This window comes from Malaclemys terrapin, chromosome 1, assembly GCF_027887155.1.
Source record: "Malaclemys terrapin pileata isolate rMalTer1 chromosome 1, rMalTer1.hap1, whole genome shotgun sequence".
NCBI classification, from domain to species: Eukaryota; Metazoa; Chordata; order Testudines; family Emydidae; genus Malaclemys; species Malaclemys terrapin.
This window is the reverse complement of record NC_071505.1, coordinates 178,161,606-178,180,528: the sequence shown is the minus strand read 5'-3', so window position 1 is coordinate 178,180,528 and position 18,923 is coordinate 178,161,606. Positions and strand designations below refer to the sequence as shown.

At 41.1% G+C, this 18,923-nt stretch overlaps 1 protein-coding gene across 5 annotated transcripts in view; it reads right to left on the bottom strand.

The window, feature by feature from the left end:
* USP25 (ubiquitin specific peptidase 25) overlaps positions 1 to 18,923 on the bottom strand; it is a 141,737-nt gene that overhangs the window by 107,296 nt on the left and 15,518 nt on the right. For 4 of the 5 annotated variants that reach the window (XM_054047277.1, XM_054047286.1, XM_054047294.1 and 1 more), the window contains exons 2-3: positions 4,660 to 4,737; positions 1,775 to 1,919 (exon numbers count right to left, since the gene is read on the bottom strand). In XM_054047277.1, coding sequence (XP_053903252.1) covers positions 1,775 to 1,919; positions 4,660 to 4,737 — 223 coding nt within the window. Of the gene's footprint in view, positions 1 to 1,774; positions 1,920 to 4,659; positions 4,738 to 8,377; positions 8,454 to 18,923 lie in introns of those variants that run through there. The other variant, XM_054047314.1, reaches the window with a different exon arrangement.

Below are 18,923 nucleotides of genomic sequence, written 5' to 3'. Positions count from 1 at the left end.
TCAGTGTTTTTACTCCACAATGGTTGCTACTTTCTTGATTATCTTTCAATATTTAATCAGTTTCAGAGCTATACAGATTTATTTTTTCTAATGACCAGTGCTGCAAATGAAGCAGGGATTTCAAAGTCACCATGTGCTCTATTTCGTGCATTCTGTGGGCCAGATTATACCCTCTGTTACACCCTATACAACCCTCTTGTCTCCAGTAAGGTTACATGGGGTATAAATGAGGGCAGAATGGGACTCTGCAACTGGACTTTTTTCATCAATAGAGTAGTTAATGAAACATGAGTGACAACAGAATCCGACTCGTTATCCCATATCTGTACTTGCTCTGGAATAATAGTCATAAATATTGCAGTAGTACTCCTATATCTCAGAAAAAGTATGGAGATGTGATTCTGGATCCACAGAGGAAGCTGATATGTTAAGTATATACCATTTTGGTGCAGAAGCTTTTCTGACTTTATCCAGACCTAAATTACTTTAGTTACATGTTTCGATTTTAAATTTATTCTTGGGAAATTCTAATTTTCCATAATGTACCTGATAAATTTTATGAAGGGATACCAGAAACACAGAAGGTTAACACTTTCCTACGCTGTACTGCTGAAAACCTGAACTAGCTCAGCTATTCCAAAACATAAGCAAGTTTTAAAATGATACAAATCTACTCTTTCAACTCCAAGTAGTTGGAGGCAAAACTAGATTTTATAATGGATAATGTCTGCTTAAAATAATATGAAACCCTAACCCTAAAAAAAATGTCTTTACTTATGTTACCACCACCTCCTGAAATAAAAACTAAGAGCAAGAGCCCATGCTCTTTTAAAGCAGAATTTCATTGACTTCAATGAAGGCATGCAGATTTGCACCGCTTGGGGGTCTGGTGAAAAGAACTTTAAAAATTCAATGTTAGGTTTGTGTTTAAAAGAGATCAGAAACACAAACAATATTAACAGAAAATTCAGAAGTTACTATAGAACTCAAATCCATTGTACACACCCTTCAATACACTCTGTTTCTTCCACGTTATTTCTCGTATCGCTTTAGAGAATAATTTATACTTCAGGTAACAAATGCTGAAACGTGTGAACATAAAGCATTTATATGGGGCCAAGATGAGTGTCCTCTCCAGGACTGAAAAAAATACTGCACACTCTTAAAATCAGAAAAAGGTCAACACAATAAAGAAATAATCAGAAAAGAATGCCTCCCATATGAAACAATCTTAACCATTTTTAATGGTTTCTCTTTTTCATGAGACAACTGCCAACTTCTTAAACTTGGGAGTTAATCCTGAGAGGCAGAAAGCATGCTGAACACCTGCTGTTATCAGTTTAGCTCGTGGACACCATTGACTATCAATATAAGGTCCTTAAAATGCATATGTGGTAATGTTACTTCTATAACATTGTATTTCTGGCTTTAATATTTATTTTTATTTAGGTTTTGAAGTACTCCTATGTTTGTGGACTTTTGCCTCTCTTTAAAGCTACTTACCCTTCTTGAATGGCATGCCCCAACCACAATGGGAAAAAATATGTTGTAGGTCCAGTTCAATTTCTAACTAATAGCAAAAATGAACAAGTTAAAAAAAAAATCGAGAGGTAGCTGAAGAAAGTAAAATTTATGCTGAAAGAAACGAGCAACTGAAAACCTAGGAAATGTGAAGTTAGGGAATTTACAAGCAGAACTGATGGTTAATCTCTTACAGCCAAGTTCTTAGTTTCTTTGCTTTTAAAATAGTTTATATAGAGAAAGAAATACCTACTTGTGTCTGCCTGGCTGCCCACACTGATGTATCTGTCATTGCCCGGAAGTGCTGTTTGATAGTAAGTTGCTTCCTCCTGCTGAGGAACCTTGGCATTCTTTGCAGTAAGGAAAGTCACCGCTAATTCCAAGTTCCCATTGCTGTCCTTTAAATGTCAACAGAAAAAGAGACTTCACTTTTTTTTTTTTTTTTTTAATTTAAGTGGTAGGCCAGAATGAGTTTGTTATGATCAACTTCAACTGTCATACAACCAACTGCACTTCATTTTTTCCATGTTAAATTCTGGTTAGAAAGCCACAATCTAAAACCATTTTAACTCTTTAAACTTTTATTTTATCTACTTGGCTAGTTTCTAATCAAATAATGTTGTGGGCATAATGTCTACTTCCAATTATAAGACAGAGCAGTCAACAGCTTTCTTCTGTAATTACTCTTCATTAGTGTTGTACCCATCAAAGGAGAAATTAGTTAAAAACACACTGCAAAATTATAAATTTCAGGTGGCACTCTCATCTAGTGTAATTTGGCACAGCTTCATTGACTTCAACAGAACTAAGCCAAATTATGCTACCTGAGGATCTGGCCTTTTATTTTTAAGGCTTTGGGTATTCGGTTGTTGACATTTCCTCTAGTCTAAATTTAACCAGGAGTAACAGACATACACATACAGATGTTAAAAATACAGCCCCCCCACACACACTTCTTTCTTCTTTTGTTTTTTTCTTGGGGAAGGAGGGAAAAGATTGTGTGTGTGTTCTTGTATAATGGATTGAAAAGTAAGCTTGAGGGGAGGAGGATTTTATTTAGTTTTCTGGGAAAGAAAAGTGTGGAGGTTTATACTCCTGCCGTGCCTCTCCCTCTCGGGTCTTGTTTGCTCTGCAAGAATTTATGACAACATAATTTCACTAGTTCTTCAGTTATCACAAGAGTCAAGAGAGAGCAAATGAGGACAAAGTAAGACAGGAAGAGATCCTTATTCAATCTGCTGAGGGGTCTTGTCTACATCAGAAAAGTTGTACTGCTTTAACTAAACCAATGCATTTAACCCACCCTGAGGATGCAGTTATATTACCATAAAGGTATCTTATATAAGTACAGCTGTTCCAGTATGGAAAGGGGAATACAATATATAAATTATAAGGGTTATAACTGTTTTGACTCTACAGTGGGACAGTAGAGTAACTAATTACATAGCTTATACAAGAAAAAGCCACCACCTAAAACACCCTTAACCAACAGTTAGACTGTGCACAAACCGTGCAGATGAGGCCTGAGATGCTTCAGTTTTTGTTGTCTTCAACTTCAGTGCCTAATTAACATTTTGGTTGAATGAATATTTTGTTTAAGATTCATTCCCTGAAAACCTGCCCAGATAACTAACAGGTCCTCCAACACAACCAGGGAAGACCAAACTTCATACTCCTGATATTTCTAAGGTAAAAAACACCAGGGGGAAATCAATCAATCCTCTCAGGATTTTTTTGTTTTTGTGTGCTTTATAAAATAGCAGGGAAGTTAGTGATATGAGAAATGGCTAGAGAATACTTTCCTTCTTTTTAAACACAACCCACCCACCACATCAATTGATACTAATATCTAACCAGATATCAATGTTTAGGGTTACCATATTTTGTGCCTCCAAACGGAGGACACTCCACGGGGCCCTGGCCCCGCCCCCAGCCCCGCCCCCAGCCCCGCCCCCTCCCCCTCCCCTGCTTCCCGCGAACATTTAATTCGCGGGAAGCCTGGGCAGGTAAGGGGCGGTGTGGGGGGAGGAGGTGCGGCCCAGGCTGGCCCCCCGGCGGCTCCAGCCTGGGTCGGCTGCGGCCCTGGGGTGCCGGCCCCGGCCGACCACCCCCGGCCCGCCCAGCACTGCCAGCCGGCCCCTGGCGGTCCAGCACACCCCCCGGCTCCCGGCCCCGGCGGCCCAGCGCACCCCCCGGCTCCCGGCCCCGCGCACCCCCCCGGCGGCCCGGCTCCCGGCCCGACCCCCCGGCTCCCGGCCCCGCAGCCCAACGCACCCCCCCCCCCGGCGGCCCAGCTCCCGGCCCGACCCCCCGGCTCCGCGGCCCAACGCACCCCCCCCCCCCCCGGCGGCCCGGCTCCCGGCCCGACCCCCCGGCTCCCGGCCCCGCAGCCCAACGCACCCCCCCGGCGGCCCGGCTCCCGGCCCGACTCCCCGGCTCCCGGCCCAACGCACCCCCCCGGCGGCCCGGCTCCCGGCCCGACCTCCCGGCCCCGCGGCCCAGCGCACCCCCCCGGCGGCCCGGCTCCCGGCCCGACCCCCCGGCTCCCGGCCCCGCGGCCCAGCGCACCCCCCCGGCGGCCCGGCTCCCGGCCCGACCCCCCGGCCCCGCGCACCCCCTCGGCGGCCCGACCCCGCGGCCCCGGCCCGGCCCCGCGACCCCGGCCCCGCGACCCCGGCCCAGCCCTCCCTCCCGATTTTCCCGGACATGCCCGGCTTTTGGGGGATTTCCCCCCGGACGGGGATTTGAGCCCCCAAAAGCCGGACATGTCCGGGAAAATCCGGACGTATGGTAACCCTATCAATGTTGTGCTTTCAAATTACGCAAGAAGCCGTTAATAGGTATTGTGCCATTGTTCCACTAAAAGGGAAATGCCATAGGAAAGAATCAGTATGCTACCTTTAATGCTCTTTTCTGATTGATTGATAGATAGATAGATAGATAAATGCAACATCCAAGCCCTACCCCCTCTGCCTGACCACCCTCTCCCTCCCCCCCAAACTTATTTTTCACATAAGGAGTATCAGGTCTTGTTAAGATCCTTAGTAGAGCTAGATGGTGACATCACAGGAGGTTAACTCACAGTATGTGCACATTCTGCTTCCCGTCAGTTAGATATTCATTAAAAATCCACCATACCTTCAAGGCCTGTTGCAGTACTTGGATGTCATTGATACCAGTGATCTCCCTCAGCTGATTCAAAAATGTTTGCTGGTGCTGTAAACAAATAAATAAATGGTCAGAATAATGTCTACATAATGACAAAATAATTGTGTTACTTTAATTTGGTCTAAAAATAGTGTACCCTTGTAAATTACAGAAAGATATATATTGTATACATATCCATAAGGTAGGAGAGTTAGCATGGGGCATCATGTATTTTAGTTTCCCCCATGATTTATGCACCTTAATTCTTACCCTTAATACATCAGTAAAAAGTTGTGTGTATTTATCGGTATTTCTTTTAGAGATACAAAAGAATATTTTTATGCACAAAGACAGATTGCACATTCCTTTACACATTTTCCTGCTCTCAGGCTGTGCACTCCAGAAAGCTGGGGAGCATGTGTGAAATTTCAGATTGCATCCACTGGCGCTTGACAGAAAACCACAACTCCCGTTGGTGGCCCTTCCTATACTGCTTTTAAGGTGCTGGGGAGTAAGTAGGTTACGTAACAGAGGGACTGACTAGCTGGGTAGTTGCAAACTGTATCAGCAATGATAACTTAAACATTAGCTTTGGAGACCCAATTATCTACTGTGTGTGTTCACTGTAACCGTCCTCCCTGCCAATCCTGCAACTGCATCCATGTGAGCAGTCCTTTGCACCTGTATTAAGCCTCACTGGCTTCAAAGGGGCTCCATAAGGCTGCCATGGTCCTCCTGTATAGAGCCAATTGCATGACTGGGGCTTTAAAGTATGTAAGGAAAACAGTCAATTGAACATGCTCAGAAAGTAATTTTAACTAAATAACTTCATTTCGTAAATAATTTCTTCAGACATCACAAATGTGCTCATCCCTCAAGAATTTACTTTGCATATGCAACAAGTTTTAAATCCTAACCATTTGAATGGTCAGAGCTCAGAAATTCACCTCACTATTTTTCTCCAAGTGTGGAATTTATTTTTATTTTATTTTATTTTTGCACCAATGCACTGATAAACGCAGCTATATGGGTTTTTTTTTCCCCCCTAGTTAAAAAAAAAAAAAGCATTCCTGTGAAATAAGACAAAGCACCTGAAATCAGCAGTCTCTCCCATTTTCCCTTTTAAGTTTTACTCTGGCTCTTAAACTAACAATATCAGTCCCCTTCTAGCAACAAACATCATAACATGCAAACATCTGGTGCACTTTATATCTGCCAATATGATCTGATAATCTAAAAGAGCTAACGAAAACAAGTATTAATAACTAAGTTACAGAAAACATGGCTTAACCTTCCCTCAAGTATGGCTACACTCATGAAGTAACTTTTAAAAATGTAGTATTTTTAGTTTCATGATAGCACAAACATGTACATTTTAAAATGTGTTTTTTTCATAGCTTTCAAAATTAAAAACAAAAAAGGTTTTTTTTCCCCCCACTCATCCCAAAAAAGTATACCTTAATTCTGACAGTGTGAAAAACAGAGATCATAATAGCTCTTGAAGTTTCACTAAATCATCACAACAAAACTTTAAAATTATCAGCCACTGCTCTAAACTAACAAATTACATTTCTGATCCGGGAGAGGGAAAAGGAAGGAAATATTTACTGGCATTTGCAAGACATTTTTTCTTCCTAATGTTGTTGACCACATCCTGAAATCAAAACAGTGATTATATGTGCAAGAGAAGGTCTAGTAAAGTATAGGGGTTTGAAAAAAATGCACTTCCTATTAATGAAAATTAAATGGTCATTTTCAAAACGTAACAATACACGAACAGTGAGTGTCTTGCCAAGTAATTCCAAAATACTCTTCTATAACAACAAATATTGGGGATATGGTTAAATGCTCCCTTTTCAAGTTAACTTTTTAGTAGAGTTTGTTTTTAAAATTTCACAAGATGTAGACACATTATAAAATCCATCCAAGTATTTCATTCATGCAGTACAAATCTGTACATGCAGTACGCACATTGATACAAGGGTCTACATACCATTATCTCATCTTTGTAACTAGCTGTAACCAGGACATCAAACACCATTTGGATAGTTAATTCTAAACTACTGAATACCCAAAGTAACACTACACTGAAAGGCACGATTTCATGCCCAAATAAGCCGAGATAGAAGGCCAGTTGTTCAGTATAAGAACATAAGAATACCTATACTTGGTCTGACCAGTAGTCCATCTAGCTTTGGATGCTGTCTTCCAACAGTGGCTGGTGCCAGATGCTTCAGATGGAATTGACAGAACACTGCAATTTGAATGATTCATCCCCTATTGTCCAGTCCCACTTTTGGCAGTCAGAGATCTAGTGACACCCAAAGCATGGGGTTGCGTCCCTGACCATCTTGGCTAATAGCCATTGATGGACCTATCTTCCATCAACTTGTCTAATTCTTTTTTGAACCCTATTATTTTTGCCTTCACAACATCCCCTGGCAAAGAGTTCCACACGTTGACTGCACTGTGAGAAGAAATACTTCCTTTTGTTTGTTTAAAACTTGCTGCCTCTTCATTTCATTTGGGTGACCCATGGTTTGTATGTTATGTGAAGGGGTAAATAAAGCTTCCTTATTCACTTTCTCCACATCATTCAGGATTTTACAGACCTCTATCAGAGCTCCCTTAGTCATCTCTTTTCTAAATTGTACAGTCCCAGTCTTTTTAATCTCTCCTCATATGGAAGCTGTTCCATTCCCTTAATCATTTTTGTTGCCCTTCTCTGTATTTTTTCCAATTCTCATACATCTTTTTTTGAGACAGGGCAACCAGAATTGTATAGTGGCATTATGATTATTATGTCTTATTAGCTATCCCTTTCCTAATGGTTCCTTAAAAAAAAAAAAAAAAAAAAAAAGAGCTAACAAACACTGCCACTACATACTGAGAACAATCCAAGACACCTCCAAAATCTGAGTGATAATAGCTGGTTTAGACTCCGTCATTTTGCCTAGACACTTGGGATTATGTTTTCTACTCTGCATTGCTTTGCATTTATCAACATTGAAATTTTATCTGCCTCTTTGTTGCCTAGTCACCCAGTTTTGGGAGATCCCTTTGTAACACTTCACAGTCAGCTTTGGAATTAACTATCTTGAGTAGTTTTATACCATCTGCAAACTTTGCCACCTCACTGATGATCTGGAAAAAAAAAAGCTTATTTATGAATATGTTGAACAGCACTGGTCCCAGTACAGATCTTTGGGGGGCCTGCTATTTATCTTGCTCCAATGTAATAACTAACCATTTATTCCTCCAATGTGATAACTGACCATTTATTCCTACCCTTCGTTTCTTATCTTTTAATCAGTTGCTGATTCACAAGAGAACCTTCTCTCTTATCCCATGAATGCTTACTTTGCTTAAGAGCCTTTGGTGAGGGACCTTGTCAAAGGCTTTCTGAAAGTTCAAGTACACTATATCCACTGAATCACTCTGGTCCACACATTTGTTAAGCCCCTCAAAGAATACTAAGATTTCTGAGGCACGAGTTCCCTTTTCAAAAGCCATGTTTACATTTCCCCAACATAGTGTTTTCATTTAGGGGGTCAAATAATTCTGTTCTTTACTACAGCTTAAAAAAAATTGTCTGGTAATGAAGTTGGGCTTACCAGCCTGCCAGGATCACCTCTGAATCATTTTTTTAAAAAACGGCTATCCTCTGGTCATTTGGTATAGAGGCTGATTTAAGCGATAGGTTACATACCACAGTTAGTAGTTTTGCAATTTCATATCTGAATTCCTTCAGAACTCTTGGGTGAATACTATCTGGTCCTGCGACTTTGATAAATTAAACAGTACTATCTGTTTCAAAGCCACCTCTACTGACACCTCAATCTGGAACAGTTCTTCACATGTCACCTAAAAAAAAAAAAAATGGCTCAGGTGTGGGAATCTCCCTCACATTCTCTGCAGTGAAAACTGATACAAATAATTCATTTAGCTTCTCCACAATGGTCGTGTCTTCTTTGAGTGTTCCTTTAGCACCTCAATCATTCAGTGGCCCCACTAATTATTTGTCAAGCTACCTGATTCTGATGTATTTAACAAACCAAAAAAAAAATTGTTAGTTTGTGTCTTTTGCTAGCTGCTCTTCAAATTCTATTCTGGCCTGCCTAATTCTACTTTTACACTGAAATTTCCAGAGTTGATGTACTATATAGTGTAAGTTTGTGTTACGATAGCAAGCCGGGAGCAGTTGCAAGTGCTTTGGAGAATACGATTAAAATTCAAAACGATCTGAACAAACTGGGATGTATTAGCAGGAGTGTTAAAAGCAAGACACAAGAAGCAATTCTTCTGCTCTACTCCGTGTTGATTAGGCCTCAGTTGGAGTATTATGTCCAGTTCTGGGTTGTACATTTCAGGAAAGATGTGGACAAACTGGAGGAAGTCCAGAGAAGAGCAACAAAAATTATTAAAGGTCTAGAAAACATGACCTATGAGGAAAGTGAAAAAAACTGGGTTTGTTTAATGGAAAAGAGAAGACTGAAAGGGGGACATGATAAAAGTCTTCAAGTACATAAAAAGATGTTACAAGAAGGAGGGTAACAAAATTATTTTGTTAGCCTCTGAGGATAGGAGAAGCAGCAATGGGCTTAAATTACATCAAGGGAGGTTTAGGTGGGACATTAAGAAAAACTTCTTAACTGTCAGGGTGGTTAAGCACTGGAATAAATTGCCTAGGGAGGTTGTGGAATCTCCATAATGAGATTTTTAAGAGCAGGTTAGACAAATACCTGTCAGGGATGGTCTAGATAATTCTTATCCTGCCATGAGTCCAGGGGACTGGACTAGATGACCTCTCGAGGTCCCTTCCAGTCCTACGATTCTATGGCAGCCCCATGTATTTTGCAAACGTGAGGCAACACAAAACAAAACAAAAGAACATAAAAACTGCTCCTATCTCATAGAGCAGGGCCCAACTCCCTGCTCCATGTGTTGGGGCCTAGCATAAGATGTGTCCGCACCACTCACTCAAATTTGGAGTGGCCACACCTCTGTCATCAGGGAGGGGCTGTCAGGCTACACCTTAACAGCACTGTAAACCCCTGCACCAGGTCACAAGACCCAGAGCAGGGGTCAACCCCCCAGGACAGGAGCTATTGCTGCAGGGCGAAAGCAGTGAGGGCTCACACCGTAACCTCCCTGAATGACTTCCCAACTCCCCAAGCAAAGGACAATATATAAAAAGGGTTAGGGGAGGGATACCTCACACTAAGACTATGTCTACACTACCCGCCTGAATCGGCGGGTAGAAATCAATCTCTCAGGGATCGAATTATCACATCTCGTCGGGACGCGACATTTGATCCCCGAATCGACACTTCTACTCCACCAGCAGAAGTAGGAGTAAGCGCTATCGACAGGGGAGCCGCGGAGGTCGATTTGCCGCCGTCCACACAGCAGGGTAAGTCGGCTCCGATACGTCAAATTCAGCTACGCTATTCGCGTAGCTGAATCTGCGTATCTTAAATCGACCCCTCCCCCCGTAGTGAGGACGTAGCCTAAGATAGGAGAAATATAGGAAGCAATAGAGGCTGGGACCACTAAATTGGGATGGAGAGATGAGGCTTATTTGGGGGCTGCAGTGTGGAGTAAATTTCAAGTAGGGAACCCTAAGGAGCTAGTCAGGGTATTTTGGGATAGCTAACTGTGGCAGTGGTTGGTGAGTGTCTCAAGGCAGGTTTGCACCTGTGCAAATGTATTTATAGCAAGAGTTGTTCAACACTTCATGGAAACTCACAGGTTTTGCCCTCAGAGATGTTGTGTTTTAAAATTCTAAACCACCTGTCATAATTAAACATAGCAAAAAATTTAAGCATAAAGGGATATATGTTGCTGATAGTGACACGATAGGCAGATTTTCTAACTGTCAGCTGGAATGGGAGTAAAAAGGCAGGCTCGTTACAGATTGTTGATCTGTCAGTCACGTGAGAAAAAAATTGTGCAGTCACTGATATAAGCAAAAGAACCTGCCAAGGTACAAATGGTGAAACATTGCCAAGAAAACCAAAGAAGAAAAAACTGCATTGGCAGACGATGCAGCTCAAATGTGTGCTAGCAATAACATCCACTAGAGAAGCCTGATCATCCTTTAGTCCAAGAGTACTTAACTCACCCGATGCGTAATGATTCAACTTTACAGAATTTTTGCCCCTGAAACCAATTATTAAACTAATATAAAGACAACTGGAAATAATGTTGACTTTTAAGTATTTTCCAACATACTGTTTCAAACTAGTGTCCTTTTATCCTATTTTAGGAGCTAGTGACTTTCCAAGTGCTGACTGCTTGAGGCTGGAATATATTCCTATGATGCTGTCATAGGAAAGCATCTGGCTGAGATTTGTGACGAAACGTCAGATAGTGCAGGAAGATATGTCTCTGTAGTTTTGTTTAAGACATTTGGTGCTACAGAGACAGAAAACATTCGCCAGGCTACACCTTATTTCTTGAAACTGCCAATGCAACCACATGTTCCCAGGCATTTATGGGTATGCTGAACAGCTACAACATGTAGCATTCTGATGTGCTTGCCACTGAGTGACTCAGCAGTGTATATAATAAAGTGTTTCAGTGCTCTTGAAGTTTTGCATATGAGATGTTGGGCACACAAACTCCATTTAGTTGGAAATGGATTTGTCAATCAGTTAACTGACAAATTCAACAGTGGCAAGATTTAAGAGAGAGTTTTCATTGTCAAGACACTGAAGTCTGCCTATCTGCAATTCCTAAAAGTAAACTACCCTGAGCTGTCTTCTTTCTTATATATCCAGCAAGCAATAACCAGGTGGAACTCCAGGTTCCGTTCTGTCTTTGTTAGCTTTCTTTGATCTGAAGAAGCCAACCATTACGAAAGCCCTCCTAACGATCATGCAAGATGTAAGTTTCTATTCAATCGTAAAGTTTCAGTGTAGCTTCGTAAAGGCACGTTGTGCACAAATACAAGATTTAATTACACAAATAGATTAAACCAAAAAGCCTTGGGCACTCTTGCTAACCATAAAGTACTGATGTTCATATGAAGTGTTGTGCTATTAAGAATCAATGTAGAGGCCCCAGATGAAAACAGTGTTGCTGCTATGGAGCCAGACAGAGAAGACCAAGCATCCGACAGGAAAAAGTGGCCATTCAAAACTCACTTGATAAGATGGTCAAACAAATATCAAAATGCAGCAATTAAATTACTGGCTTCACTTAGCTTATTGTGTAATCCACTGGAGACAGCCACATGACCAACCTAAATAAAAGTATCATCAAAGACTATTAAAAATGTGTCACTGCTAACAGATATCAAAAAGGAATGTGTGTTATTATTGTACCTGAAACTGAGCAAAAACTGTATCAGTTATACTTAAGAACAATTTTGATGGATCTAGATGCTACTGACGTACTGTTTGTGCTCATGTGTCAAAACGCCAGTTTATCCAGTATCATTATTTAGTGTCTCATGCACCCTATAGTTAGTGTAGACTGTGAAATTCCCCCTGCCAAAGTATACACTGATGGTAAGCAACAGATCACAAACCATGAAAAAAAATGCAGAGTACTCTTCTATACTTGTTTTTAATTCCTAAAACCTTTCACTACCCTGGAACATTGATTAATAATACAATGGTAGTATAGCTAAACTAGGATTTATACACTGTTTTTATTTATATATAGACATCTGAGGTATTGATGTAAATGTAATAAAGAAATAAAACATTTTAATGGATAAAACAAAACAAATGCCTGAAAAATAAAATGAAAAAGTATTAAAAAAAAAGAATTTCATGGGGCTCCAAGTATTAAGATTAAGGGACACATCAAATTTGAACTTTTTTTAAAACCTTCTGTTATCACAAGGCCTATTATTAATTTAAATATTGGCGGGAAATTTTTTTCTCTTAAAAAAAAAAAAACCACACACACACACACTTTGGGCATTTGACAGTGGATTTAGTTGTTTACCCCCGAATAGTTTCCCCTATTTGTGTGCCATTCACACAGCAGCAAAGGACAGAAAAAAATAATTTGAAAATGTGATTATAAAGCCACTCAAATTGGCTAGGGGTTTCCAGGACAGTTTTGTTACCTAACAAGGTGTGGGATCAAAAACATGGGAAATAATTACAACATAAACCATTCCTCGGTGTCATTGCTACATTAAATAGGGGAAGTTTGCAAAGGACAGCTGGGGTAGCAGGACTGGGTCCTATAGTCACTGAGATTTTTGGATGGATATGATATTACTTGTTCTAGCTACACTGCATACTATAAGTAAAAGTGTTTTTTTTTTTTTTAAACAAAAAAACAGATTCCTACAGTTCCTCTTAAATCCATATTTATTCACCTAAATAAAATTTAAAAAAAATACACACGTTTGTTTTCAAAGTTACTGAATGCTCACAAATCCTGTGAAAAGCAATCAAAGCTAGAGGTGTTTAGCACTGTTTGTTTTGGGGTTTGGGGGGGAAGGATCACTTAAGTTCCTATATCTGGATTTAAGAACCTCAGTTTAGGTACTTGGGTTTAAATGTTTTGGCCTTTACTTATAATTAGGGCTCCATGTGTGTCACAGAGATTGCGGAAGTCACGCATTCCGCAACTTTCAGAGACTTCTGTAGGGGCCAGGGGGCTGACCCCAGGGCCGCCCAAGCAGCTGGCTCCAGGGTCCGCTGGCCCTGGGCAGCGGGCGGGCAGTTGGCCACAGCAGCCCATGATTCGCTGGCTCCAGGCAGCTGGTGCCACTGGCCCCAGGCACCCTTCACCTCACGCACCCCCACCCCAAGATATAATCACAGGGCTTTTTAGTATATATCATGGACAGGTCAAGGGCAGTGACTTTGTTTATTGCCCGTGACCTGTCCATGACTTTTACTAAAAATACCCATGACTAAATCATAGCCTTACTTCTAATGGACAACACAGCTAGAACCAGTAACATCCTACCTACTGATAAAAAGATAAAATCCTTAACAACATCCTCTGTACCTATGACTAGGGCCCTATCAAATTCACTGACCATGAAATCTGCATCACAGACCGTGAAATCTGATCTCCCCGTGAAATCTGGCTATTGTCAGGGAGGGGCAGGGCTGGGAATGCTTCAGCTGGTGGGTCCTACGTGCACCGGGCTCCAGCTGCTAGTCCCGGCCCAGGCTGAGGAGGGACAGGACTTCCTCTTCCCCTGCATAGGCGGCTCCCAGAGCTGGGCCAGACCCACCTCTGGGAACCTCCATTGGGTGCATGAAGCTCTGCAGCTGCTGGCTGGGAGCCCAGTTCTGAAGGCAGCGCAGAAGTGAGGGAGCCGGTCAGCCCCCGACCCAAGCAGGAGGCTTCTGGGAAAACTGGGACATATGGTAACACCCCCCCATCCAGTGACCCTCACTTCTACGCTACTACTGGAGGTGGCGCTGGCTTTACAGCTGGGCACCCAGCCAGCAGTCACTGCTCTCCAGCTGCCCAGCTCCGAAAGCAGCGCCCCTGCCAGCAGCAGCACAAAAGTAAGGGTGGCAACACAATCCCCCTACAACAGCCTTGCGACACCTTCTCCACGACCCACTTATGGGTCAGGACCCCCACCGTTACAGTACCATGAAATTTCAGATATAAACATCTGAAACCATGAAATTGACTATTTTAAAAATTCTATGACCGTGAAATTGACCAAAATGGACCGTGAATTAGGTAGGGCCGTATTTATTTACCTCCCCACACTTTACATATCCATGATGTATACACATTGATAACTTTTAGAACAAAGGGTTCTCACATAAATGGTGAGAATTTGGCAACTATTTGTACTTTAAATACATTGTTTCCTCAAAGTTCATAGTGTTCTGACTATTTAACCACAAATTTACACAGCACTTCCTGGGATTAGAAACGTCTGTTTCAGTGGCAGCTGAGAGGACAGAATGCTCAGTCACTTTCAAAACTGATAGGGCTTGTCCAGTTTTGAGGCTGTCTGACAAGACAATAGCATGGAGGCAAAGGGGGAAAATTCTCATCTCAAAACAATTTGGCATTATTATATTTCTTACGTCCTCATGTTCAATGTCATCTGGCGAGTTGGGGAGTAAACTAGGCAAAATTAAAACTTTAAAAATCATTTTCCTTTTTAACCTCAAAAAAATTACTATTTTTGACAAACACCTCAAAAATATTTTATAAAACACCACAACATATTCAGCAATTACTACATTAAACAGCCTTTTGTTTCATCAGCTAGAATTTACTACAGGAAATTCATCCCATTCACACTCAAATGGGGGGAGGGAAGGATTTTCCCCTGAACTGCGTGTACGGATTCACTTATTATTTTTCCATAGTTGCTTTACTATAGATTTGCTCTCCCCTATGTAAAGTAGTAAAATCACCTGTGTTCATGTGGTTTTCACTACAAATATGAAGCCTGTCTTCTCTTTCTCTATCATATCCAAATAATAGTTGTGCTTCTCCATCAAATATCTCAGAGATCTTTTACTTTGGTAATTTTGCTCCATTTCCTTTAATACAAATTAGAAATCTGAACAAACTCTTTGCTGGATTTTTTTTTTCCTTTTATTTGCTAAACTGCATGAGACAATAAGATACAACCTTACCTACATCCACACTCCCCTTGGTCTCAATATAGCTTTCCATTCTAGTATTAATCCTTTGTCACCATTAAAATGAGGAAAATCCATTTGTTCTTGAATTTCAGTGCTTTTGAGTACTCCACCAACATATATAAAGTATGATTACAAAAAGCAACACTACACCAGAGAAACAATGGAAAAATAACAGACAAATCCTTCGTATGGGCTTTTGTTAATCACCTGAGATATGCTGCCCCAGTATTATTTTTCTCCGTCGACCTCAAAAAATGAATTTCCAGATTGATTTGATTACTAACAGCTCCATCAGAATGCCTAGTTTGCACAACTGTGTTAACATTTTCAGTACAACTTATTAAATACTTTGAAATATGTCCACTGAAGCTATGCATGAATGTTAAGTACTACCCCAACGGTGCCCTTCCATTTTTACTCATATTGATGCTTCCTTTGGGGGCATGTCTAAACTAGAGGTTTTGGTCATGCACACATCATTGCATATTTTAGTGCAGACACTCAAACACGTGTAAATGCTACTACAGACACTCACCAATGTTTGCGCCTGGTCACAGTTCACTGACATAAAAAGATGGCACTCAGAGTAGAGTAATTTATGATCTGGAACCAACACTGGCAAGTGTCTGTATTAAGGCTGGTCTACACTGGGAACTTACATTGGCACAGCCAGGTCTCCCAGAGGTGTGAAAAATCCCACACCCCTGAATGATGTAGTTTAGTTGACTTAACCCCTGGTATAGACAGCACTAGGTCAATGAAAGACTTGATCGTGCCTCACGAGGAGCTGGACTACCTCCACCGATAGAAGAACCCCTCTCACTGATGTAGGTAATGTCTACGCAGCAGCTGTGCTGCTGCAGGATTTCAGGTATAGACAAACTCCTCAAATGTGTGAATGCTAAGGGTATCTACACTAAAATAACTGATTCAGTTGAGTTACAAATATATCTAAAAATGCTAGCACAGACAAGCTATGTATCGCCTCCTCCCACAAAGCAATCTGTCTCTTTCCTCCCTGATTCCTGCACACTACAATACTCATTCTAATCCTACAAAATTCTGCTCAAAATTCACTTTGGTTTTTATTAGCCTTTCATGACTGACCTCTGTCCTGGACACCTCCCTCATACAGATGTTATTTATTTGGAATCAGTGGTAAGTATAGGCCTACTCAATTTCTTATCTAAGTTTCACATCTGCCCATATTCACACCCCACTCCACGTGTTTGTCACCCCATGCTGTATTATGTCAAATTTATGTCACTTATTCAGAGCCTGTAATTGTATCTATTGGTAGAGCACCACGTATACCTATAGTGCTGCATATACAACTTGAGTGTGACTACCTCGTTTAAAGTTACTGCTGTTAACTCAGAAGTTTCCTATTTTTCTGGCTTAATGCCAGTCCTTTCCTTTATAATTCTGTGTGTCCATATTCCCCATCTTTGCCCTTTCCAGCCAGTCTGTGGATAAATCTCTGATAATTTTCATATGACTTTACATTGTGCCTGTTCATATAACCTTGTAGTGGGTTTACTCACGTGTGACCTCTGTTTTCATGGGACTTGGTATCAAAGCCTCATACAGAAACTTTGCATTGAACCCTAGTATAATGTTATAGCCCCTAAGGATAGAATAAGATAGAAGAAAAATGTCTTTTTGCTAGCAGTAGAACAAGATCTCCCCCGCCCCCAATCAATTGCCCTGTTGAATGAATGAGGTGTGGATGAGCAAGGCATGGAAGGCAGCACCTCCAGACAGCCTCAACTATTGGAGAGGGGCTGGGAGCCAGACCCAAGAACAATAAAACGTGTCAAGTGGGCTCATTAAAGACAAGCAGACATACTGATGGCATCCAGGGTTAGAAGCAAGCACCTTCTTTTGGAAACACCCTCTTTGCAGCATTGGGACAACACCCAGAAGAAAGCAGCACAAAGGACCAATGGACACAGATTTTGAATCTGGTACAAATTTGCATGAGAGGGAAGCTGCTATAAAAGTAAGGTGTCTTGCAGAGGACCCTGGGTCTTGTCTTGTCAACATGGGAGCATTGATCCGGATCGGCAGAAGCCCGGCTCCACCCCCTCCCCCATCTAACTCACCTGGCCAGTGCAGTGAAGGGGAGCAACTATTTGGTAACAACAACAAGACAGAGACAGAGACAGAGAGTGAGTGAGTATGTGTAAGTAAAATATATATATCATATGCATATGATACAGTGTTAGTAAATACATGTATTACTAATAAATGTGGCGTTTTGCCTTATTCCCCCTAAAAAAATCCTGTGCAGTACTTTAAGTACAACAAGTCATCCCTCCATGTAAGGAAATTTCTAACATTATCTGGGATATACAGTCCTACTGGCTGAGCCTGGACAAGTAAAGCAGGACAGGATCTGCACTACACTTAGTTTCACACAGCTGAGGAAGATACTAAAAACTACTGTGCAGAAGTTAATCCCAAACAGTGCTATAAACTCAGATAACTTAACCACTATCTGGTGCCAAAGTTCAACTGTAATTTACACCACCATATTTCATGATAAATCCTGTCTGGATGCTTCCATTATGAGATACTGTACCGGTTCACAGGAAAAAAAAATTTAGCCATGCTTTTTTTGCAGTTCCATCTCCAAATCTCTCATATATTCCTAAAGAGTGATATCCCAGCTCTACTCATGACACTTCTAATTTTAAAATTTTCATATTGCAAGTGCACACTGGTTATTTAAGACACTTCATGTGCCTTTGTTTCAAAGGCCCACAAAGACAGTTATGTTCCTGGTGATGAACCAAATGGCCTCAAACATTAGTAATGAGAAGTAGGGCCTAACATAAAATATCACATTAAGCACTTTTGATTCAACATTTCATTCAAAGTACAGTAAGTATTCAAAACTGATTAGGAGAATTTCTTCCCTCTTACGGGACAAATACTTTAGCATTTAGCGGTACTAGGGATATTTTTCTAAGTCACATAAAATAACAAAATACCATTCTTGAGCATGTTTTTTATCTCAAATTCCTTCAAACAATACAGAACCCAAACCCTACTTACTTGACTCACAAGTACAGCACTATTGACTTAAATGGGAAAAATTATCAGAATAAAGAATGCAGGACTTGGCCCCCTACATTTATTCTAAATTAGAATTTATTTACTCCAATGGGAATTGATTTTAAATGCAGCTGTAGAACTGCCCCCCAGCCAATTAGCTCATAAACTGGTCTCATCATGTGATGCTGTTGCTGTAATGGGAAAAATACTGAGGGATTAGAGGATTACATTCTTCTAATCTATAAAGGGGCTTTTAGTTTCTACTATAAACAAATAATTAAACAAAGATATAGGGAAATTATGCAGAATGGACACACAAAAGACCCTCAATTACCACAGAGAATGTAATCTCTGCAACATTAATTATTTCTCCTGGGAACAGTTAAGAACAAGCCTACATCTCTGTACTCTCTGCTTTTCAACAAAATAGTAAGCTTTTGTTTACTGGTCAGGTTCAAAACAGGTGGCTTGCTCACATGACTGATAAATGAAGCCTATCCATGAAGATACTAGGTAAAACAACATGTCAATAAGCAATAGATATTTGGGCAGATCAAAATGCTTTGTTGCTGCCACCACTTGCTTTATTAC